Source organism: Macrosteles quadrilineatus, unplaced genomic scaffold, assembly GCF_028750875.1.
Source record: "Macrosteles quadrilineatus isolate MER2022 unplaced genomic scaffold, UCM_ALF_1.0 Scaffold_7__1_contigs__length_78375512, whole genome shotgun sequence".
NCBI lineage: Eukaryota > Metazoa > Arthropoda > Insecta > Hemiptera > Cicadellidae > Macrosteles > Macrosteles quadrilineatus.
Window position 1 is genome coordinate 30,088,620 of NW_026542600.1, and position 26,981 is coordinate 30,115,600.

The window sequence follows — 26,981 nt, forward strand, 5'->3', positions numbered from 1 at the left end:
CGTCATCTCCCGCGGTCACGGAAACGTCATCGTCCACTATCGCGGCAAAATCGTGAACATTTCCAGAGGCCGTGTAGACATCATCATCATTGGCTTTCGCGGTTACGTAAGCGCAAGACGTCGATCGCGGCAAAATCATGAAAATTCCCAACTTTGAAATCAAATTTAAGACTAAATCCCGACTTTTCAAGACCATTTTGAAATTCAATACTAATTCCCGACTTTCCCGATTTTCCCGACTACCAGACACCCTGAGCATGGGAATTTAAAATTTACATTTTTTTTAATTTTCTCCGTTACCAATAACCGTACAAAAACACTTTGATATACAGAGTGCGGCAAAAGTCAGTATACCGAAAAAGCAGTTAAACTGTAGCTAGCATTAAACATAACTATAAAAGTATAATTTTAATGTACCTGTTAGAGAAGCTGCTCAAAGTGACCACCATCATTGTCTACACTTGTAGCACCTTTTCAACACTGACTTACAGATTTTGTTGCATAGTTGTGGTGTGAATAAAACATCAAAATGTTTTGTTATTAATTCTTTTAAATGTTCTAAACTTTGAGGTTTCTCTGAAAACACGTGTTCTTTTAACAAACCCCACATACTGAAATCGCACGGAGTTAGGTCTAGGGACCTAGCAGGCCACTCAATAGTTCCTCTACGTCCTATCCATTCATCGAAGTTATCATTTAAAAATGCTCGAACATTTAGGCCATAGTGTGGAGGTGCTCCGTCTTGCTGCCAAATAATCGAACGACGACGCAACTGTTCAAAAGTGGGACTGTTTTCCAACTCTAAGAACACATCTAACATCCGTGTAATCACGATCGAATTTCCGCCAATTTTTCAAAATAAAGTTAGTTTTTAGCTCTAAAGTTAGTTTACGATTCATGATTAAAAACACCAATAATAGAAGTTAATAATACAAGCACTACACTCACCAACTTAACTTCACTGTCACTAGTGGCATACTAACAAAACAAATATTCATCGATAAAGAATAAACAAAGACAAAATCAACCACGACTAGACGTCAGATTAGATAAGGAATAACACTGAGATAATAATAGCGCGAGAGATAAACAATGACGCTCACCGGCCTGCAGCGGTATACTGACTTTTGCCGCACCCGGTACTTAATTATTTGTTTTTTTAAGCTCTTCAAAAAGGTTTAAGGGTTAAAGGAGAGAAATTAGAAAATTTTGTGTTTTGAGGGTCAAAAATTAGAAAAACCATTTTTTACCCCATAAAACCCCGTTCCCATGGTCCGATCATGCTGGTTCGCGAACTTATTCAAGTTTATCCCGCCTTACACCTTTAAACCAAATATCATCAAAATGGCACAAAAATTACTCAAGTTATCGCGTTCACGGACGTATATATGTATATAAGTCATTAAAATAATTTTTAAAAAAGGGCACTATGGTGTATTATTTATTAATAGTAATTATAGTAGCCCTACACGTGAACAAGATCAAATATAATATATATATATATATATATATATCTAATTAACTATACAGCCCGATGTGTAACTGACTGATCAGGTATACTAATGTTTGGGCACTTCTAGACGAGCTAGAGACTTGAAATTTTCGGTGTTTTGTAGGTCTAGTGCCCAAACCCCCGGGAAAATCCCGAAAAGTAGCAATTTCCCCTTTCAGCCCCCCCTAAATTAACAATTTCCCCCCCATGTTATTCTTACGGGAAATAACATTGAAAAATACCGACTTTCGTACGCTCATCTGAACCGTTTAGAAACGTGCTAGAGACTTGGAATTTGCGTAGTATTGCACTATGGGATCTTATGTTACCGGTGAAATTCGTAAAAACCCCATTTTCAAAATTCAACCCCCCCAAAAAAATTCCATTAAAATCCCGGTTTTTGGAAAAAACACGTTTTTTTAAAACAGCTGTAGCTCGAAAACGGTAAGAGCTAGATTCGATTTGAGGAAAAATCGTGAGTTTGGAATGAAATTTTCTACAAGACACTATTAAGCGTTTTTCGAAAATCGCACTCCTTCACCTTAAAAAAACGCCCTACTTCCAAAATTTGTGAAAATGCTCGATTTTTTTACGTGTTTTTAATTTTTAAAACGACTTTTCGTTCGTATATTTGTACTTTTTATGCTCCCAACGTTGAAAGGAATGTCCCTAGAGTAACCTTCTATAATTTTAACCTACAAAAAAAATTCAAAATGGCGGATTTTCAATAAAAAAGATTATTTTTTAACGTATTTCTTATGGAGAATTAACATGCTACGACAAGCAAACTAGAAGTAAACGTCAGTAGGTGAAATATGGGCGTTTGGCGACAGAAAAAGCATTTCCGTCACTTCTAGAGTATCTACGGGGCTGAAATTTTTTGTTAAGGTATGTCTGGGTACCAAACCACCCAGAAAGTCCCGAAATTTAGTTTTTCCAACTGAAACCCACCAAAAGAAATCCCTTAAAACCCTAGTTTTTTTTCGGAAAAACATGTTTTTTTTAAACTGCTGTAGCTCGAAAACGGTAAGAGCTAGAAACGATTTGAGGGAAAATCGTAGGTTCAGAATTAAATTTTCTACAAGACACTTTTCTCCAAGAAGGGGTCATATCGAAAATCTTACTCCTTCACCTTCAAAAAACGCTCTACTTCGAAAAATTGTTAAAATTCTTGATTTCTTTGATGTTTTTAATTTATAAAACGGATTTTCGTACATATATTTGTACTTTTTATGGTCTTAACGTTGGAAAGAAAGTCCCTTGAGTCACCTTCTATAATTTCGACGTACTAAAAAATTTAAAATGGCGGATTTTCAATCAAAAATGTAGTTTTTGACTCTTTTTTAACGTATTCCTTATAGAAAATTAACATGCTTATACACACAAACGAGATCTAAATGTAAGTAGGTGAATTAAAAGGTGAGTGAGCGTAGCGAACGAGCTCCAACCTAAAAGTGAGTGAGCGTAGCGAACGAGCTAACCTGAAGGCAAGTGTGCGCAGCGAACGAGCTCCAACCTAAAGGTGAGTGAGCGTAGCGAACGAGCTAACCTGAAGGCAAGTGAGCGCAGCGAACGAGCTCCAACCTAAAAGTGAGTGAGCGTAGCAAACGAACTTCAACCAGGATTTGATTGAGCCATTTTACCTCACTCTAACTCCTAAGACTTTATATCGATGCTTATTGATGTGAAGAAAGTTTTAGAGGTTGTGACAATTTAATTTATGCAAATTTAATTTATCATAGCACCGGCCCTACATCGAGACTCTAACATGTCAAGACTGGTTTGGTTTGCACTTAACAACCCCTCTATGAAATACTTCGCAACTGCAAAGTTATCACTACGTCTTTTACGCAAAAATGTTTCCGGACAACATCCTGTCCCCCGTGACAATTTCTCATCACGGCTACTATTAAAAGGGGGCCTGGGGGCGGAGCCCCCAGCGAGCACAAGGCGAGTATATATATATACAGGGTGATTGATATAAGTGTGCCAGCCGTTTTATTCGAAAACTATAGGAGATATAAAAAAAAGTTTAAAGGTAAGTGCCTTGTATTTTTTATTTAAAAAATTATAGTCATGTCCAAAAATTTTTTTAGCCGCCATTTTTCCAATATGGCCGCCAACTTTGATTTTTCTTACGAAACACCCTGTATTTTATGATGTATTCTGGTAGAAAAAATAATTTTAAGACGATTTTATTCTTGTCATTTTTTTCATAAACCTAACCGTTTCAAAGATAATAATGGTTTAAGTTGTTAAATTTTGAATGGTTTTCGAACAAAACAGCTGGCATGCTTGCTTAGGCTTTTATCGAAACTCTTTCTCATGCAGAAATTTCAAAACTTTAACCATAATTAATTATCTTTGAAACGGTTAGGTTTATGAAAAAAATCACAAGAATAAAATCGTCTTAAAATTACTTTTTCTACCAGAATACATCATAAAATACAGGGTGTTCCGTAAGAAAAATCAAAGTTGGCGGCCAAATTGGAAAAAAGGCGGCTAAAATATTTTTTTTGACTTGACAAAAATTTTTTAAATAAAAAATCCAAGGCACTTACCATTTAACTTTTTTTGGATATCTCTTATAGTTTTCGAATAAAACGGCTGGCACACTTATATCAATCACCCTGTATATATATATATATATATATATACAGGGTGTCCATAAAAAACGTTTCAGGACTTTGGGAAATGAATCCCCATACTAAAAGGAAGAAAAAAGTTTATGGGAAGGTATGTCCGAAAATCCATATTTACCCAAATATCCGCCATTTTGTTTTTTATACAAAAATATTTTTATCTGTGAAGTTTTTTATTCGATGATTATGAAACTTGGTAAACATGTTACCATACACAAGACCTATAATATAAAAAATAATAAAGTTGTTCCGATTGTAAATTTCAAAATGGCGGCCGTTTGAATTTTTCTAACTTAAATAACTCGAAAACGGCTAATCTATGAAAAAATGTCAAGGATACTTTTTTTTTGCATTTTTAATTTCCTATCAAACGATACCAAGAAAAGATCCTATCAAAAAGATCGGACAAAAGATAACTGAAAAATACCGGTTTTTGTGTAAAAATAAGGCAAAAATTAAGGGTTCCCCGACTAACTTTGCCTTATTTTTACACAAAAACCGGTATATTTCAGTTATCTTTTAACCGATCTTTTTGATCTTGGTATCGTTTGATAGGAAATTAAAAATGCTAAAAAAAAGTATTCCTGACATTTTTTCATAGAATTAGCCGTTTTCGAGTTATTTAAGTTAGAAAAATTCAAACGGCCGCCATTTTGAAATTTACAATCGGAACAACTTTATTATTTTTTTTATTATAGGTCTTGTGTATGGTAACATGTTTACCAAGTTTCATAATCATCGAATAAAAAACTTCACAGATAAAAATATTTTTGTATAAAAAACTAAATGGCGGATATCTGGGTAAATATGGATTTTCGGACATACCTTCCCATAAGCTTTTTTCTTCTTTTTAGTATGGGGATTCATTTCCCAAAGTCCTGAAACGTTTTTTATGGACACCCTGTATATATATATATATACCGGGTGTCCAAAACCACCCGTACACCCCTTTTAAAACGCTGGAAACATTTTCTTACAAACAAAAAAATAATACAAAACTAGCTAAATTGGGTACGGTTTACCAAATGGTGATAATTTCAAATCCAAAATCACACCGGAAGTGGCTTTTTCAGACCGGAAGTTGACTTTTTTAAATGTAAGCTACCAATTTTGATTACAGAATCGGATTCTACGTTGAAAAATGCATAACTTTTGTATAAAACATTTTTTGAAAAAAACTAGTTTTCTACCTCAAATCCCCTATTAAAGTCAATAATTTTGGGTCATTCATCTGTCAAAGTTACTGGAAACAATAATAGAGAAAAACAAATAACAAAGATAACATAAAGACATATGATGAATAGAATCAGCTGTTTATTGTAAACACCTTAGTAATTGAGTAACAGCTGGTCTACACATTGCTTAATTTAATTTTTGTTTAAATCATTTGACCATTCTAATGTAAAAACAAATGATTTTTTTTAATAAAATGTGATATTAAGCAATGTGTAGACCAGCTGTTACTCAATTACTATAGTGTTTACAATGAACAGCTGATTCTATTTATCACATGTCTTTATGTAATCTTTATTATTTGTTTTTCTCTATTATTGTTTCAAGCAACTTTGGCAGATGAATGACCCAAAATTATTGACTTTGATAGGGGATTGGAGGTAGAAAACTAGTTCCTTCAAAACATGTTTTATACAAAAGTTATGTATTTTTCAACATAGAATCCGATTCTGTAATCAAAATTGGTAGCTTACATTTAAAAAAGTCAACTTCCGGTCTGAAAAAGCCACTTCCGGTGTGATTTTGGATTTTAAATTATCACCATTTGGTAGACCGTACCCAATTTAGCTAGTTCTGTATTATTTTTTGTTTGTAAGAAAATGTTTCCAACGTGTTGAAAGGGGTGTACGGGTGGTTTTGGACACCCGGTATATCCATATATAAAAATTTGAACGAATGGTGTTTTTGGCCTCTGGGGACATCAAAATGAAAAAGTAAATCGGTCCCGGGCCTAGGTCTTACCTTGCCACCTACGGTAATAGCTACTTCCCTATAGGGAAATTCGCTAAAAAATTGTAATATAACATGTGTCCTATCTCAATCAGTTTTCGGTCTATCTGCCAGTATGTGATTTTAACAAAAACATTCATAACTCCTTTACTGTTTGAGCTAAAGCGTTGAAATTCTGTGAAAATGTTTATCCTAATTACCACTATGTTTTTTGCAAAAATTGAATAAAAACTCTTGAACTGCTTTGAAATGGCGGCTTTTACAAATATTTGATATTTGCATGAGATGTAAAATCAAAGTAAATTTCATGCAAATTACAACGATATCTTATAATCTTAGTTTGGTCAAAGAATAGCAGAGAAATTAATATTTTTCTTCATCTAAACAATGTTAAAAAGGAGTTTTATTAATTTAACATAGTTTAAATGGAGAAAACTACTGTAGGTATGGCAAGAAAAAAAATCTCAATTATTCTTTGTCCAAACTTAGGCTTATTTGATATCGTTATAATTGCATGAAATTTACTAGATTTTCATCTCCTGAAAATATTTTGTAAAATTAATGGTTTTCATGGAATTTGGTAACAAATATTTTTAAAAGCTGCCATTTTTAAACGGTTAAAGAGTTTTTATTCATTTGTTGCACAACTATAGTGGTCAATAAGATAAAAATGTTTACATAATTTCAACACTGTAGCTCATACAGTTAAGGAGTTAACAATGTTTTTGTAAAAATCACATACAGACAGATAGGCCAAAAACGGAATGAGATAGGACACATGTTATAGTACTTTTTTCTTCTTTTGACATGCTGAATAACGTGACAAAGTTTGTTCATATGGTTGCAAGACACCCGTATATGCATATAACTCCTAATGTTAGCTTTAAAATACTCATATATAACTTGAAATATTTGTTCATTATATTACAGAAGTATTTTTATTACTACTCACTGGGTCCGCAAACAGGTACACTGGAGACTGTAGCGGTGGGTTGTACAACTTTGGCTACACTCATCATAGGGGTAGCACCTTCCACACTACCCTCTACCCACACACTGCTCTTGCCTACAAAAACACAACACAAGGAAGTGATAGAATGGCAGTTACAAAACTGGCATAGTTTAAACTATCTCATTCAAGTTTATCCTGCCCTACAACACCAAGTCAAATTTCATCAAAATCGGACAAAAATTAATCAAGAGGTTCACTCACATATATATATATATATATATATATATATATACATATATATACACAAATAACAATTTGAACAAATAGTGTTTTTGGCCTTCAATGGCATCAAAATGAAAAAAGGAAATCGGTCCCTGGCCTAGGTCTTACCGTGCCACCTACAATAAAAGCTGCTTCTCCAAAGAGAAATTTGCTAATAAAACAAATCCAAATATATAGTCATATCATATCGGTACAATAAAAAAATTCAAACAGGCAACAGTTTTCCTTAATCTTTTGCAACAATATTTGACAACATTCTTATATTACCTGGAGGGGTTAGCCTAGGTGATGTCTGTGGAGGAATGATTGATGGTTTGGAAGGTGGGGGAGGACCACGCACAATCGTAGGATGTACCATGGGCCCGACTAAATTGGTGTTAGCTTGAAACATTGCCACCTGATGTGCTTCCGCTAACTGCTTCTCCAAAGAAGCAACTTCACTTCGGGCCTTTTCCAATTCAGCCTCTAGTTCTTTTGCCCTATTGAGAGAAAATTTATCCTTCTGTATTCTGTAAGTTAATAAAAGTCTCCTTCGGCACTAACTGCTACAGATCTCCTTTCCTTGGATCAAGACAGTACCAACAAGGTAGTAGGTTTTATCACAGGACACTGCCACCTTACAAAGCACATGCACAAAATGGTCCACTTTGTGGGAGAACTATGCAGTATATGGGTATTCAGAGTGAGACTGCTGAATAATTTCTCTTTGACTGTAAAAAGCTAGAATCAGTAAGGGCTGACACCTTGGTAATTTGACTAAGGAACAGACAGCTCCTCAGGCTCTAATCAAGGAGATCTGAAAAATCAATGTGGCTTGGGACAGAAAACCCTCTAATGGCTGACACACACCATTATGCCACAACATAATTAAAATCAGAAGTACACATAACTAAAGAAAAAAACTATTATATATGCTTAAACGAGATTTTAGAATTTTTGTGGGATTACCAATCAGTGTTTAGGACTTGGTATTGGTATAAGTCAATACTGTCTGTAAGCACTGGAGTCATTTTTTTTTTGTGGACAATTGTGGTACCATTAGCACTGACTATGTTTTGATAACACTTTACCATTGCATACCATCATAAAAGGATATTAAACAGTGAACAAAATGATTTTTTGGTCATAATTAAATGGACATAAAATTAGCAGTGTGTGCAAAAAATCAAAAGGATTACAGAATATTTGTTGTTTTGCTTATTGCTTGTATTTAGAGGCTAAAAATAAATGGAACGAAAAAGAATCAATAGAAGCTAGCTATTTCAAAACACCAATCAGTCAACAAACCAGAACATCTAGTCAACAACCAGTGGATGTGTGAGTTTTCTTTGATAAATCAACTGGTCAGTGATGAATCTTAATTGGTTATTACGATTGAGAGTGCTTTCTTAAATATATCAATGGGAGGAATACATTAACTTCCTCTACCTACTTTTATGATGTATTAACCTCACTTTGTAAGAACTTCTATAATTTTATTAATTCTTTTCATTAACACTTATTAATTCAAGTTCATGGATAAACTTGGCATGGAAGCTAAACAAACAGTATATTTTTTAACTTAAAAACTAATTAAAGTACATTTATGTTGTGTTTTGTACCTTTTTTCTTCCTTCATTAGATTGGCTTTCAGTTGTTGACTTTCAGAATCAAACTGTGCCAATTGTTTTTCCAGTTCTGCTTCCATTTGTAAAGACTTTTTACTTTCCTCCTCTAAGCCCTCTGCCATAGAGTCCATTCTTCCTTTTTCTTCAGTTAATATCTGTGGAGAAATTAAACTTATATTGGTAAATATTTTATTTTTAGGCAAACTTCAATGACAGTAAAACTTGATAAATCAAATTTCTGGGCCATGATGATGTTAATATATTGGGTATTTATTAGTGATGTGTCAATACCACAATTTAATTCTCGATACTGATACCAATACCTGAAAAATCTATTCTACATAAATACCCATACAATTTTTTTTCTTTACCAAATTTTCTGTATGAATCGGTTATGCTACTATAACAACCCCTGTCTTAATGTCCTTGTATTAAAGTAATTTTTGGGTAATGGGGTGTTTTTTTTTTAAGTGAAGACAATTTATGTAGATATGAAAAATTGTTAATAGCCAGTTCTAATCTAAACCCTTCTAAACACATTAAATAAAGGTAAATGAAGATCTGACAAACAAGAATCATAAAGAAATTTTCATTATAACTAGAGGGTACCAGCTTGAGATTTTTGATCAACCTCGATAATACGCTTGGTAACATGCTCATCATCTCCCACAGTTGTGGAGACAACTTCATCGTCTTCCACAATCACTGCAAAATTGTGAAAACTGAAAATATCTCCTCAGTCACGGAAACATCAACATCGTCTCCTGCGATGGCGACTAAACTCTGATCATCTCCTGCATACGTGCAGACACCATCGTCTCCCACGGTCACGGAAACATAATCATAGTCTTCCGAAATCATGACAAAATTCTGATTATCTCCATCAGTTATGTAGATATCATCAACGTCTACCACAGTCAGGGCAATCCTGAATTCCCTCGGAATGGAAGCATCATCATTGTCTTCCGTTACCGCATCTGGCAAAATTCTGATCATCTCCAGTGGTTGTGTACCTTTGAGACCTTGATTTACGGACAATTCTCGTATCACCTGGTAAATAGCCTGTAACCAATTGGCCCCAGAGTGAAGTGTTCCGTATTTTTTTTATCCTACAATGAGAATACTGAAAACTATGCGGCTGTTTATGCTCTTGGTTGGAGGTAAAGTACTTGGCAATGCATAATAATTTAGCATTATGACATTTCAATAACACAGAAAATAAGTTAGCTCACCACAAACTGTTACTCTAATCAGACAAAAAAAATCTGTTGTTTCTGTCGTTTAACAATTCAAGTTTTAAATAAATCTGTATTGGTGTGGTCTAAGTGATACATCTCCACAGCCAAAGAATCAATGAAGCTGTGGATCAAGCAAACTCAATAATTACATGATCCAAGTTAATAACCAACCGTTGACCAAGTTTAAGGTAACCATAAAAACCTACAACCGCAAAAATCAACTGATGATCTGATGGAATTTTGGTGCCATAGACCTTATTGGTTGACAAAAAATGTATTACTATATCACTACACAGTATCAGTAAATGGTCTCCACTGTTGGAACCCTAACAATCGAGAACCCCAACATAGATACCAATTTTTATGTTAAAATTAAAATTAGAATTTGCCAAAAAAGTTGTGATTTGATTATTGGTTTTGATACTTAATTAGCAAAGATTTGAAAGAATTTTCATGTTCAGGAATTAAATTTTCTACAAAATCCTTTTAGGCGTTTTCCAAAAATTGCACCTCTTCGCATCCCCAAAATATGCCCTACTTTCAAAAATTGGCAATTATTTTAAAATTTTCAGTGGTTTGCACTACTTTTTTTTACTTTTTTCGTCAAATCATTTTTTTGCAAATATTATTATTGCTTTGTAGTCTCCTTTGCTTGATCTTCAATTTATAGTCATTACATGTTCTTTTGTAACTTCACTCCTTGACCCCTAAAATAAGTTTAATGTCAAAATTTGAAATATTTTACCACTTTTACGAGGTTATAACGGTTTCTGTTTCTATACCTATTCTATAGGCGCAGGGGAATTGAAACTGTACACAGTTTAAAGTAGTAAAGGTTACACCAAGCTATGAATAGGAACGTATGGGGGTTTAGTGAGAGGTAGAAGATTCCGTGCCGTTCCGGTCAAACCTCGCATGCGGGGTTGGTTCGGCAGATTGGCCACAACCTAAACCCCAACTCTCACTTGTTAGCTGCGGAGAGCTACCTCCTGCCACTGGGTGTTGGTCCACCTACAGAACCAAGTCAGGGGGGCCCTAGACTAAGGTGTAATGCGATCCGTGCCAAGAGTTTTGAGGCACTGGGGGCCTAATATTCAGTGTCTTAACGGAGCCTTCTGGGAACCAGGGGGAACCCAGTCGTATGCACCCCTTACCTCTCTAATCGGGTCACTGGGGTGGTGGACTTATATACCCGGTATTCATGAGAACAATGTAGACGATCTGACCCAAATGGAGGAGGAAGGTCTACTGAAATCTGACGATGAAGACAAGCTCACAGAAACCGGAAAGGAACAAAAAACGACTTTCCAGGGGCGAGTTGCAATGACGGAGGATAGCGGATGCTTTAGCAAAAGGCGAAAAGGTGCTATCCAGAAGTGAGAGGAGGCTGGAGTGGGCTGCCAAGCACCCCAACTCTGCTCCCTGCAAAGCCAGTTCCTCCGGGAACCAGGATGCTGGGAAAAAAGCAGGGCAAGGATGGTACCCCCAAAGCTGACTCTAATGAAGCCTCCAGGAAGAAAGGTGGAGGCTGTGCTAACGCAGCCACAAAGGATTGGCTGGTCAAGCAAGTTCAGGAGCACCCTTTCAGGGAAATCTCGCAACAGCTTGCCCCAGCCAGAGACCTTGTGAAAGCTGTGAAGGTATATTCATGTGCCCATCCCTACAAGGTCTGCTTATGAGATCCCTTGGCCTATTGATGGGAGATCAAAGGGAAGAACAGGTTACCATAGTCAAAAGGCTCTCACGGTTCACCAAGGACCTGGGATTTGACAGAGAATGAGGACCTGTGAACGAGGGTGCACAATAAGCTGTTCTAGCTGCGATGCAATCCCATGGTGACTTGTAAGCCCTCTGTTAAAAAAAAGCTATGAATATAAAAGTGTCATGTTAAAAATCACCCTGCCCTTCCAAATCGATTTACCCCCTTTTATCTATCTTATAGCCGCCACACGTGCATCAGTCTAAATCACGTTTACCCACTTGTAGATTAGCTGGAGATTTGAAATTTGGCATCGGTACCTCATTTTAAATTAGGCTACTTAATTGTTTTATTTTTGAAACCAAAGACAGTATCCCTATTTCAATTTTTTAAACTGATTATTTTTTATTAAGTTAGTGTAGGTTCGTTAAGGGTTTGAGAAAATAAAACTTAGGTCTATTTGTACAAAAAACACTTAAACAACCAAACTCATTCAAATTAAAACAATATATACCATTCCAGAAGGGTTAAATATAGGCATATTTGTTAAAATGATTCACTGCTAAACCAATAAATTTAACATAGGCTACTAATCTTGGAAAGAAAAGTGGGTCTGGAAATTTGTTAAACTAAGTTAACTGTTAACTGCCTATTAAGTTCTAGCTAAATATTTAGAAGGAAGTAATGTTGAATCAGTGTGAACCTATAGCCTGCATTAAGTTAATTTTAGGCCCAACCAACTAACGCTGAGATAACCATCCTATAGCCTACTATTGATAATATTGCATGATAAATATGCCCTTTCATATAGCCTAAGTGATAAATAATCATCATGGTTGACAATTTGAATTTTGTAAATGGGTAAATAAAAATATAACCAATTAACTTGGTACCAAAGGTATCGGTACCGACATTTCACCATCGATTTTCGGTCCAGGTACTTTTCCCAAGAACCGGTGGAACCGACATTTGATGTTAAGTATCGACCCATCACTAGTTTTAGGTTACCCTAATTTACTCCTTTATCCATATATTTAAAGAATCTGCAACCTATAGATTCTAAGGTTTTAATACACAGTTAAGGTTGTGTAGAAAAGAGACATTTTAAGCCCTACAACTATTAAAATTAAAATAAATTACAAATTAATGAAAGGTTATGTGAACAAGTTAAAAACCTCCAACTACCTTTTATCTTGACCATGATAATAAAATCTTAAAATAAATTAGTGAAAGTCAGGCAACATGATTAAACACTACTGCAATTAAACAAAAATCAACTAATTTATTGATTATTTATTTTGTTAAAATATAAGCAAACAAAATTACCAATTACATGATTTAAGATCCTAAAGACTTAAACAACCTAAAACACAATAAAACATCCATCTAGAAACCTATAAATAAACCTAAGTTATCCAGGCACATTCCTTGGCTGAATGCAGCAATGGGCTACAAGATGTCTCAAAACTAATAATTACGTAAAATAGACTTCAATATTATTTACCTGTGCTAAATCTTCAGATCTTTTCCTTTCTTCAACGTACTTCATTATAATCTTTTTACGTTCAGCTAGCAGTAATAATACTATTTGTTTTTGCCTATTTTTTTCTTCCTCGGCCATGTCTGTGAGTTTCTTCAACTCCTTTTCTAGGCGCTTTTTTGCTTGCTTTTCTACTTCTAATTCCTATATAAACAAAAATTTGTTAAAAAATTTTTAGATACAAATGTTAACCATACCAAAGTTAGAAAAGGTTTGACCTTGTTAATACAGAATTAAATAGCATAGACTAATATATTGTAAATATTAAAGAAAATTTTTAAAAAATCCTATTCTTTTTACTATAATGTAACTTTATTATTAAGAGTAGTATGTAAGCCCGGCGCCACACTATCCCGTTTTGCCGGTCCGGTCAAACGGTGCCCGGGATCCAACGCATGTTGCTGCGGCGTAGCGGAACTACCGGACGATGGGACAAAATGCGAAACACATGCAGTTAAATAAGAGCAGTCACGGTAAAAATGTTTTTAAGGAAAAAAATATAAAAAGATACTTCATATCAGTAATTTTGATCTAAAAAGCTGGGTAACTCATTGTAACCATCCCATTGTGCCGGGCGCTTATCCCTACTGCTGTCCCAATCAACAGTGCACAGCATGTGATGCTCGTGCTCTTCACTTGAAGTATATTGCAATAGAGCAGGAAGGTGTGACAGGGTGTTGTCAATGTGTTAAAAACGCATCCCGCTCAACCACAAACCGCTAAACAGGATAGTGTGGCGCCGGCCTAAATACTGTATTCATAAAATCACAACTGAAATATAGTAATTGTACAGTACAACAGAAGTACAATACCACATAAAAACTAAAGGTATATTTCTAATAAATCCTATCTAGTTAATGTTTTAATATGTACATTTTTATTGCAGTATCTGACCTCAGCATAACCGACTCCTCGGGATATCCTACCTAGTGTGGTCAATCACGGATGTTGTCATACTTACGGCAGACGACCACAGCTGTCTGTAAAACACCAAGATATGTTCACGGATGTTGCCGCGGTCGCGGAAGACGATGACCGATGTTGCCGGGACTGCAAGATAACTTCAGGCGTGTTGCCGCGATCGCTGAGACGATTACTTATGTTTCCATGACCTAAAGATATCCACACGGGTGTTATCGCGATTGCGGGAGAAAATTACTAATGTAGCCGTGAACTCAAGATATCTTCACTGGAGGAGGGTAAGGAATAACATAGAGTAAAAAGGGAAGTTCGCGGGTCCTCACCCGGACAATTGTCAACATTTATGTAAACAATAGTTTATTTTACAAATTTGTTATTTAACTGTACCTAAATTTGATTTATGTTATTATAAATGTAAAAGTTTAGATATTTTGATTTGTTTAAATTTGTACAAATTTGGTTAATATAGGTCTCATAGGGGCTCGGGCTTATATTGATGGACACCCGTGGAAATAAGAACACAGTAGGCCTAATGTAATAGACTTGTTACGAATAAAAAAATACATACCATATAAATAATAACAATAAATACTACTAGTAGTAATTAAAGAAAAAAATAAATATTTGTACAGCTATATGTTTTAAAAAGGGTAATCTCTTTTTTTTTATTCCTAATCTACTACTTATGTATTCATAACTTTAAAACCCCTTAAGCAATTGATTCAAACTTAGTACATACCTAGTGAAAGATAGGCATAATCTTTGTACAAAGTATCAAATTAATACATTTTACCGATTAAAAATGGCGTCCTTATACAATTTCTTATCTTAAATATCTTAAAAATGAGTGATTCTACTAAAGAAACATCAAGATTACGAGTTTATAAGAAATTGAATGACTGACTAATCAAACGATGCAATCACCTTCAATTGCAATAATCGGTTAATAAACAACCAAGCTTTAGAATTTTTTAGCCTGTATATGAATGTTATGACGTTTTCATTTTTTGTTTTCCCATTGTTGTGCTGTGTCTTGTTGGTGAGGTTTTTAAGATTGTCAATCAATTTTAAATAGTCGCAATTAGAGGTGTGCTGGTAATAAAATTTCAATTCAGATAAGATTTGGGTTGGATGGTTTAGTTGTTCAGTAAAAAAATTGTTTTCCAAAATATTATTTTTGTTGGGTTAGGAAAATTAGAAATTGAAATGTGTAGTTACTAAATGATAAACGACTTGTCACACTTATTTCTACATTTCATAATCATGAAATAGATCAAAGAAAGAAGTCAGCCAAAAAACACATGAATCCTGTTCTTGTTTATGAATACAATTAACAGTCAGCCAAAGAACAAATGAAGCCTGTTCTTATTTATGATTACAATCAAAGGGATCAAATTAATGCTCCATAATGTCCTCCTAAAATGAAAGTGTGGAGGAAAATGGTGCATAAAACTATTCAAGCGGTTGATAAATATTTCCGTCCTGAAGTCTTACATTATTTGGAAGTTTACAAACCCAAAATGTGACCATTTACAATTCAGACTACAGTTGATAAGCGAGCTGATTCATACACATCAGGCAGAGGTAGATGGACCAGTGTATGGCTGGCCAAGCATAGAACCGAAGCCCGCTAGACTCATCGAAAGACATTTCATTGAGCACATTCCTCAAACTGAGAAAAAAGAAAAACCCACAAGGAGGTGTGTAGTATGCTACAAAGCTGGTTTGCGAAGAGAAACATCCTTCTGGTGTCCAGATTGCAAAGCAGTGCTGTGCCTTGTCGACTGTTTTAAGAACTATCGAACTCGACACTCAAACTCAACTCCTGAAGGTAATTAAATTTTCATTTCAATACTATATTTTTTGGCGTTTTTTTTTTAGATTATTTACTTATAAACAATTTTATGAATAAAATGGATTGATATGATATATACTACCAAAGAAAACTAAGTTTCAGTGAAGCAGTAGCGGCTAGCCCATAAGGACTCTCGGACACCGCCCTCCCAACAATACAGAAATCAATATTTTTTGTATCTATGTAATAAAAAAATAATCTATCGTAAATTAAATTAAATTACAATTACTTACGAGTACTTTAATCAATATGATAATAATATGAAATGAAATAGTTTTAAATTTTGAATCCAGTAATGACTGTTTTGCGATAGTCGCTTTCATAATGTGCATTGCGGATGGCGGCCACCTCCGTCCCAAACTCAAAGCATGTAGTCTTATGGTAGAAACACCTAACAGCGCTGAGGGTGCCATGACGTCATTCCAATGCTTTACAATAGGGACTCTGGGGCAGAGTCCAAAGCTGCGCGCGCATTCATAAATCAGGGCAGCCACCCTAAACTGGATAATTCTGCATCACACACGATTAGGATAGGAAGAACTATGTTGGCAGCGCTGGAGCCATCATCCACACTACCATAAACATAAACTAACCTCACTTCTTTCCATGTCCATCACCACAGTTCAGTTAAAGTTTAGTGCCAAACGACCTGTTGTTTTGTGATAAATAGTGTTTAGTGATAGTGATAGTGATGGAGGCCTAAGGAAGGCAGCGGTAGTTTGTTGAAGATTGAAAGAGCTAAGTAGAAATTATTAATAGTTACCTATACTTAATTGATTGAGTTAGTTAGTTGGCATTTTTGAGTCAATAAGTTACGTCTGTAGTTTTAGTATAGGCTAACCTAATTAACCCGAAACTAAGTAAACTAACCATATGTAAAGTGACTCTGACAATTTTAGTTATAGTTACTTATATTCTTAGTCTTAATATTACGGGTAAATTTGCCGTGGGTTGTAGGCCTAAATAATAATGGACGGTGGCATTTTGTTGTCGTCGCCGGCTAACGTCACTAACCAAGTTAGCCTGATTATCAATGAAGGAATCAAAAATATTGACCACAGAATTTCTTTGAAAAAATTAGGACCTTCTAGACCTTTCACGAACATCAACCAGGTTCAAAACAGTTCAAAGAATAAGAATAGCTTCACACGAAAATTTTTGCCACATATGTACAATCATGCAAATTGGCTATGTGGTTGTTCAATTAAAAATTAATTTTTCTGATTCACTTGTTTGGTCATGGGGATTCAAGATCGTGCATGGACTGTAGACGGCATTTCAGACCTTAAACATCTACTGGATAAAGTAAAAAAACACAAAACAAGTGAAAATCACATAAATGCATCGATAGAATATGCAGTTTTAGGTAAAGTTGATATTAGATGCCAATTGGACAATGCCTATAGGTTAAAAATACAAAAACAAAATGAAGATGTTTCGATAAATTGATACAAGTAAGCTAATTGATGCAATTAAATTTTGTGGAGCGTTTGAATTAGCATTACAAGGACATGATGAATGCGAAAATTCAAAAAATCCTGGCATATTTCGTGGTTTGGTTAACCTTATGGCGGAGCTGGATCTAACATTACAACAGCATATAAATCAAACAAATAACCGAGTGTTCTTGGGTCTGTCTAAAACCATACAGAACGAGTTATTGGACTCAATATATTACGTTTGTCTGCAAATGATTCGTGACGAATTGACACAAACCGACTATGTTGCTATTGAAGCCGACGAAACAACAGACTGTGCCACTTTGTCCCAACTAGTATTTGTTATTAGGTATGAGCTGAATGGCACGATTCACGAGCGATTTATCACTTTTATTAGACCAAAAGGCCATGATGCAGAATCAGTTAGCGAAACAGTTTTTGAAGTATTAGAGCAATTAAATCTCGACAAAACGCCTGATAAAGTCATTGCCCAGAGCTACGATGGGGCTTCCGTGATGAGTGGCCAACACACGGGAGTACAAGCGCGTGTAAAATCTAAATATAAGAATGCAAATTTTGTCCACTGTTACGCACATCAATTAAACTTAATCATTGAACGCAGTGTTACACAAAATAAGCAGGTTAAGATATTCTTCAGTAATATCTAGGGGTTTTCATCATTCTTTTCCCAGTCAACAAAGAGAACTGCAGTACTCGATGAGATAGCAAAACGTCGCATTCCAAAAAGCTCAGGTACTCGGTGGAATTTTAAATCCAGAATTTTAAGCACAATTTTTAATTAGCCTATCAAAGAGAGTTGGAGGAATGTAAGTTACATACTCGACGATGATACTAATGACTATGCCACAACAAATAAAGCTGTTGGCCTAAGAAGTATTCTAAAAGACGAAGACTTTACTTTCTGGCTGGACTTTTTCAATCAAATACTGCCCCACAGTGACATTCTGTACAACCAACTGCAGCAAACAACAATTGATTGCGTCAAGGCGTTTAAGTTTGTAGGCGATTTCAAAACTGTGGTAGATCGCGTAAGAAACTCGACCATGTTAGATCAACCGAGAGATAGTGAACCCGAATCAAGCAAAAAGCGGAGAAGACACGACGATCAATTACGCGTTGTCGCAAAGGAAGTGCGTGACATAATTACGTCGGGAATTGATGACCGTTTTACGTGTGTAAATCATTTGTCTGCGGCAAAACTGTTTCAGCCAAGTTTGTTTGGGGAGTTTAAAACCAAGTTTCCCGAAAAAGAGTTACACACTGCTGCGGAACTGTTTAGCCTAAATAAAACTGAATTGAAACAGGAGTTAAATGTTATGTACAATAGGGATGATTTTTCAACGGCCACAGGGTCATTAAGACTACTCTATGACAACAACCTCAAAGATGTGCTTCCAGAGTCAATCAAACTTTTAAAAATCATAAGCACAATACCTATGACTACTTCGGAAAGTGAACGTTGTTTCTCTACTTTGAAACAAATTAAAACGTTTACCAGGAGTACCATGAAACAAGACAGACTAAGTGCGTTTGCTATGTGTTCTATCCAAAAAAAGCTATTGTCAACTTCAAACTTCAACGAAAAAGTAATAGATCACTTCGCCAGCCAGAAAGAAAGGAGGATGGATTTCACATTCAAAAAGTACAATTAAAGTTAGGCCTTACCCTCATGGTATGGTTTTCTACTCACTATTGCCGTGGATGTTTTAATATAAAATACAATTAGTCAAGCCTTACCCTCATGGTTTGGTTTTCTATTCGTTATTGCCGTGGATGTTTAAATATACAATTCAATTATTGTCAGGCCTTACCGTTTGGTTATCTACTCCTTATTGCCGTGGATTTTTTACTATTAAATTATTAATTGTTAGTTATATTTTCAATACAGTGTAGACCCGTTTTACAAGGCCGTAGGCTGGGGGGGAGTTTAGAGGGTCAAACTCCTCCCCCAAAATTCCGAAATTGAGCAGTAAAAATTAAAACTAGGTTTAAAAATTGCAAGTTAAATGATGAAATAGAAACGACAATAGAGGATTAATTAGTTCACCCTAAACAATCAAAACCTAACAAAGACCAAGATAAACCCATAGAAGGCTCATTCCCATGTGACATGGCAAGATGCAAAACCTGCCACATTAATAGGCCCAGCACAACATTTACAAGCACATCAACAGGAGAAACCTTCAAAATTAGGACACAATACATGCTCCACGAAAAATGTTGTATATCAACTTCAATGCAACCATTGCCCATCTCAATACATTGGACTTACCCCCACCAGTTTTAGAACAAGAATGAACAATCATAGGACAGACATAAAAAACAACCATCCAGAAAAACCAGTGCCTATTCATGCTGCCAGCCACAATATGCAAGATTTAAACAGTTGTTTCAATTCAAAAATAATAAGATCTTTCCCTCCCACCTGTAACCCATCACAACTAAGGAGATGGGAACTCTCTTATCAATGGTTCACAAAATCCAGGGAGCCCCCAAACCTCAATCTCAGATAGGCCTAACATTTTCCTTTTCCCCTTCCACACCTAAAAAGCAGGCTTAGACTAAGTGTAAATAAAATCAATGACTCATTAACCTGTAAATATTCATTTGTAAATCCATAGTGTGTTGGCAACACTGCTTCCTTACCAGTGAAAAACTCTTAATATCTAATGTGACTCTCCATGTTGAGAAAGGGACCAGTGGCCTCGAAATATCCAGTGTTTATTTTGTTTGTGTTTTCTTCCGTGTTCTGTAGTGAATGAAGTGGGATGCCTACATTTCTTAAGGTAAGCCTGCTTATCCTATCCTTTCTCACACCTATTCTCAGGCAATTAGCCCTTTCTCTCCAAACCTAATAGAGGATTAATTGTTATGCTTTGCAATATCTATTCATATTTAATATAGGCCTAGTTCTATTAGGATAATAAATCTGATCTATTAAACAAATTGGTAAAAACTATTTAAAAAATATACTCTACTCTAGGCCTACTTATGTCTACTTGCTCATGACAAACAACAGGTGGAATGGGAGTTTTTGGACTATTATTGGACACATTAGGCGTTAAAAATTGCTTTAGAAAGTCACCAAACGGCTTTAAAAATTTACATCTTGGAGGGTGCTCCCCCCAAACCCCCCCCCCTTAACAAGGTCCTAGAGCCGCCACTGCAGTGAAGTACTGTAATAAAGGGTGTGATTACGGGAAAAACTACCGTAGCAGGATCCTGTTGGCTTAAAAAAACTCCTGCCTTGAAGGGTTAAAAACGGATTTTTATATTTGTTTTAAAGATATTTTGTACACAAACTATTGGATCAGCTTAACAAAAAAATATGTCTGTATCATACAACAGATTTTCACCCTTTTGATATATTATTAATAGCTAATCTGCAAACCGTGAAAGTAAATAAATTTACCCAAGGGTAGATTGTTTATTTAAAACAAAAACTGCATTCGTCCTTTTTCCATAGAGAATAAATCGATACACTTTTTACAAACTTTTATTTGTTCTTTTTAATAAATTCCCTATGGACAGACATGAGATAAAGGCCACAGAGTCTGTTATGCTAAATATGGTTCCGAATCCAAGTTTTCACTCAAGAATATGACTGTAAGTGACAAGAATGTTGTTGAACAATGAATTTTTGAATTCTCTTCTTGTCATTAACTTAATTTTTAAGGGATGAACTTCACATACACGGCTATCAGTACTGTGGACCTGGAACGAATTTAAGGAAGAGATTAGCAAGAGGTGATCCAGGCATAAAAAAATTGGATGCGGCATGCAAAAACCACGATATAGCATACTCAAGATCAAAGGATAGTAAAATATACACAGATACCCTTTTGGTGGTCGTGCAAACTTAGCTTAATGTTTCATGTTACATGATTTTGAAAATTTTTAGTGTCCCCCAAAAATGAGAGATTTTGGGCTCAACTGGAGATTATTCTATATATAAGATATATTAACCTTTAAACATTACCAATTTAATTTAAACAGTATGATTTAAATTGGCAATCTGTTAATATAAAGTTGTTTTTTTTTACCCACCCTTATGACGTGTATCTGGAGTGTATCTACAGTGAAGATCCGGATCCAAATTTTTTAAGATCTGAATCCAGATCTGGTACCGACATTTTCTTGGATCCGCCCATCACTAGTAAGTTATACACCCTTTTATACAAATGAATTTGAACTTATGATGTTTATGATGATGGCTTCAAAGGACATCAAAACAAAAAAAGAAGGAATCGAATCTGGGTCTAGATCTTACCATGAGACCTACGGTACTAGCTCATATGCCATTGCCGTATGTTGTTTGCTATATGGGAAATTCTCAAAAAGGACCGTTAATCTAACCAGTTTTAAAATTTAGGGCGGATAAACTATTTTTGCCCAAGCGGAGGCATTTAATGAAGTCAATCTAAGAGTCGGTTAAGAGAGGGTAAATTGTATCATAAATTTTAATTTTTAAAATATTGCAGGAATACAAAAATATACACAGTGATACATGCAAAACTGTGATAAACAACAAAAAGAACTGAAGAGTATCAGCATAGAAGATATGTACGCACTTGTTTTAACCGTGTCCGTTCCTTTTCTAGACCATAAGTGATGTCATCGCCTTGTGCTGTGTCATGTTCATGTTTCCTTTTTTCTTCAACTAATTCTTGAACAACCTTTTAAAAATAAATGAGTAATGTTAATTTAAATACATTAGTCTTTCTTAAAACAAATAGATAGGCCTATGTGGTGCAACACTCAAGTAAATATTGTCGAGTATTGTGTGTTAGCCATTAAAACAACAGCTTATCTTAGTATTATCACTTTACTATATACCTCATAGCTTCATTATATTAATGGTTCTAGTATATTCCCATGGGATTGGCACGAGCAAAGACACATACAGTAGAGGCTCGCTAATCCGACACATTCGGGACTTAAAAAGTGCCAGATTATTGAATACGCTTGATTACTGAATGCCTTCTATAGAAACTGTTGTTGCGAGACTATCAAAAATACTGCTTATTTCAGAGCAGCAAATGGAAATTGTTGTTTAATGTGCTTTCTCTTATTTCAGTAGTGTATCAATGCTATAAGAAATTAAAATAAATAGAACTAAAATTCCATTGTGCACCAATATCAGTTGTTTGCGCTTGACATTTGCTGATTGCTCTTGACTCTGCCGAACATGCTAATAAGTCTTAAGAATGAAGTTTAAAATATTTTTTTACCTTCATATCGATCCCTGATTATTAAAAGTCGGACCATAAGATGCCGCATTAGTGGCCATTAACAGTATAATCTTGAATAAAAAAAACTAAATAAGAACGATTATATTCTTAAAAACAGTTTTGGTTTTTACACAATTGGTTTTCAGCTGTAATGGTCTTGTTACCTCAATATTGCATTACATAAAATCATCTTACTATATAATTTTCATAGATTTTTTTAGTGATGTTCCCATTCCTTCCAATTTTCAATGCCCAAAGGTATTGTCGATTCTATACACGATTCCCCGTGACTTTGGGTTCTAATACAAATCTCACATGCAAACCTTTTAGAAAAATGTATTTTCCTTACTTGACAATAAAAGTTTTGTTTATAAACTTCTGTTGGATTGGATGTATAAATAATGATTAACAGGTAGGTACAGTGTGTTCTACTCAAAGCGGAACAACCAGCCGAAATGGCAAACAGTGTCTGACTGACAATGACATGAAGTAGGAGGGGTGAGAACTTGAGCATCGATGGTAACATCTACTTATAAGATTGTCGCAAAAACATTGATAATCGATGATTTTTTTTTATTTCAAGTTTTCGTTTACTTTACACCTCAATCTAATTAACTACACTAGCTTTGACTATCTATACAAATAGACATTCCATTCCCGTGTTTGAATTGTTGCCAGTTTTTAAATCAAAATTGTAGTTGATGTGAGCCACTGATGAGATAGTACTGATCCAACCAACTGTTTTTAGTCGAATACACTAATTTTATTAACAAGTCAAACTGATGAAACATCGATTATCTGGGGTAATGGGGGGAGGGAGACCATGGATAACCACGGTTAATCCAAAACGCCATAAAATGTATTTCAAACCTATAAAAAACACCTAATACTATATAAATGGACGTTAATGTGATGATTAATTTGCATTTTATATCATCAAAATACAATTAGGATTGTGCAATCGTGATATGTTAAGTCATTAACCTTGGTTCAGTAATAAAAACTATAACATTTAAACACGCTTACTCACTCAAGCAAAAAAAAAAAAAAACAGTGCGATGGTGCGAAACGTGCGAAACGAGCTACAACATCATAGCAACTTACGCAGATCGAGATGTTCGAGTAAGCGTTAGAAAGCTTTTTGAAAAGAACTTTGTATTGTTTGTATTTTTTATGATCTCAGTACTTGTTTTATATTCAAGATTCAATTTAACAGCTCTATTCTGTCTTAGTTGTACCATGGATAAAACATACTCCCTTAGTATATTTGACATCCTTATACAACAGCCGAAGTCAATTTTATTGTTGGTTCTGTACGTCGCACTGTAGAGGTCGTGTTTTGTTTACAATTTGTTTCTTGTTATTTCGGTCATTTAAAACCTCATTTAACCAAATTAAACAATCTAATCATAAACAATAACTGGCCTCCTAGTTATATAACCAAACAGTAAAGCACAAATCATAAAAATAACCCTTAAATAATAGAAACAAAATTTTGTCAACACTAGCGATCAGTGTCCACGTACATGAACTAGACATGAAAACAAAGTTACAAAATTTACAATGGGATGAGAAATCTACTTGTGTTGCTTAGTCTATGGTTATAGGTACTTAATAAAGTTCATTAGATGTATAATATTTTGTTTTTCTTTATTACCATTCTATGTCTAACCATCCAAATTTTCGATTATCCGAATCAACCTTGGTCCAAATTAATTTTGATGATCGGCATTTACTATAAACTTATTTCAGATCGTATAAACCCCAAATAATTTTTTTTACAGTAAAATCATTGTGACATTCATTGGCGGTTTATCAGCAGTTAAATTATAACGATTACACTGTTACAGTTCAAAATCATTAAATATCGGTAATATCGATATTTTTACTAGTTTAGGGACTGATATAGCTATTGATGGGATATCAATATCGAAGGATCGATGGCCAAACACTAGATTTCACAACAAATTTACAATTTACAGGAACAGTTTTGATTGAGTTTACATGGTTTTTAGGTAGTTTCACACTGAGTCGTGTCCGTCGACGAGCGTGTTATGGCCGACCGTGCATTATTATATGTTACACCAATGAATATGTGTTTTGTATGTTTTGAATGTTAAATTTGTGTGTGTATTATTGATGACATAGTATTCCAAAAAAATTATAAGAGACAACAAGGGCTTGAAAATTAAATACCGGTAACTGTTTTGAACTAGACGCCTAAGACTACAATATGATTGACGATGTAAGGTACGTAAACCTATTTAATTTTTCATAAATCAATCCTGGAGGCAATGCTGAATAAATTGTTTTCCAGGTATCTTTGGTTCTATTTATTATTTTTTATGCAGGGATGCAAAATATAATTGGTTATTTATGAAGCTTAACATTTATAGAAATTATTGAAATGAACTCTTCCTATATCATACTTCAAATAATAAATTATTTTCATAGGCCTATGGGCCTAACCCGTGAATATGCCATTGGTCTTTTGGGCTTTTGTTGGACTGAATAAGCCTTCAGGACATGTTCAGAAGGGTATTAGAAATTGGCTGAGGCCCCATTTTTTTATTTTTTTTTTATTTTTTTTTTTATTTAATCCCGCACAAGGTCTAGTCCTGAACTTCTCGTATAAAACAATTGTCTAACAAGTTACTTGCCTTTCGATGCCTTAGTTCAGCATCTTTGAGAACTCGAGCTATTCTTATCTGTGCTCTTCGTTGCTGCAGTACCAGATTCTCCAAAGAACTGAGCTGGTGCTCCGCTAAGCTACAGATTTGAGCTTCGTCCACCTTTGTGTTGACGGCAGCAAAATTATCCCTGTGTAAAGCTGCCAACGGTTCGTTCAATGCCAAGGGTCGGTTGCGTCCTTGCAACAAGAGCTGCTTTACTTTTTCAGACTGAAAGGAACAAGAATAAATAAAAATCAAATTCAGTTCTTAATTTATTTAAATCACTCATATAGGCTAAGGAATCAAATTAGTAAAAACCCTTTACAATGGATTTTAATAATTAATTCAAGAATTTCTCACCTTTAAAGTTGCTATTACAATGTCTCGAGCTTGAAGCTCTCCTTCCAAGTAACTGAGAAGTTTCAGCAAATCTGCTTTGTTAAATTCCATTTTTGGATTTCTCTGAAATAAAAATATCAGTTAGTTTGAGGAAAATCTATGATGATATTTACATGTAAGGTTTAAAAGTCACACATAAAAACGAATAATGTACACATTCAATTATGTGAAAATGTTGTAGGGTTCACTCACCTATATTAATGTCTGGTAACTTGTCATACACAACTAAAAAAACACTCACACACAAACATACGTTACACGCAATCATACTAGAAATCAAGCCTACGATTGTGTGTCTTTAATTAACAACAATAATAAAAGAAAGTGAAGCCCACAAAATTTTCACAAATAAATGTTACTTTGCCTAAAAGCATGTCATTTAAAAACCCCATTCAACTTCCCACTTCTCCACAACTTGTTAACTGTATAACCATCAGTCTCCACAATAACTTAAGACATAATAATAATACAAAATGTTCAAATTAAATCATTTAATTCTTTGCTTGAATCATGACTTACTGAAAGAATAATAACATGATTGTTCTTAATTATTTTATTGGAACATCCAATATAAACCGATACAACTATAAACTTAGCCCAACTTGTTTTATTGATTAGTCAAAATAAAGCAATTAAAATTGTGATTTGATTATTTGTGAGTAGTTGATAAGCCTTGAATGTTTCTACTAATGAGACCTGCAGGAAATTTTGTTTTAATTATTAAAAAAAAAAAACATTAACAAACAAATTGCAATGAATATTTTAATCACCAACTAGAATGAAAACTTGTTTGTTAATTTTTTTAATGTTGGGAATGGCGCAGATGGGGGGGGGGCAAAGCTGTTTAAAGCCTAGGGTTGCTATTCACACTAAACAAGGGCCTGGGATTGGTTAAAAATAGGCTAATTAAAAAAAAACCTTCTCCCTAGGCATACATCAACATACCAATACAGTTCTTTTCGTCTAATAGATGAATTTAAGTAGGGTAATAGGCCTATGGGTCCATAAAATATAAAATTTTTGGAAAAC

The 26,981-nt window shown here is 34.7% G+C and overlaps 1 protein-coding gene across 4 annotated transcripts in view; it reads right to left on the bottom strand.

Moving 5' to 3' along the window:
* Positions 1–26,981, bottom strand: part of LOC128998285 (CTTNBP2 N-terminal-like protein) — a 60,683-nt gene that overhangs the window by 30,000 nt on the left and 3,702 nt on the right. For 3 of the 4 annotated variants that reach the window (XR_008491187.1, XM_054424356.1, XM_054424355.1), the window contains exons 2-8: positions 25,914–26,015; positions 25,542–25,781; positions 22,222–22,326; positions 13,379–13,558; positions 8,932–9,092; positions 7,598–7,809; positions 7,049–7,162 (exon numbers count right to left, since the gene is read on the bottom strand). Coding sequence is in view for 3 of the 4 variants with exons in the window: in XM_054424356.1 (XP_054280331.1) it covers positions 7,049–7,162; positions 7,598–7,809; positions 8,932–9,092; positions 13,379–13,558; positions 22,222–22,326; positions 25,542–25,781; positions 25,914–26,015 (1,114 nt within the window). In the remaining variant the exon portion in view is untranslated. The remainder of the gene's footprint in view (positions 1–7,048; positions 7,163–7,597; positions 7,810–8,931; positions 9,093–13,378; positions 13,559–22,221; positions 22,327–25,541; positions 25,782–25,913; positions 26,016–26,981) is intronic. The other variant, XM_054424357.1, reaches the window with a different exon arrangement.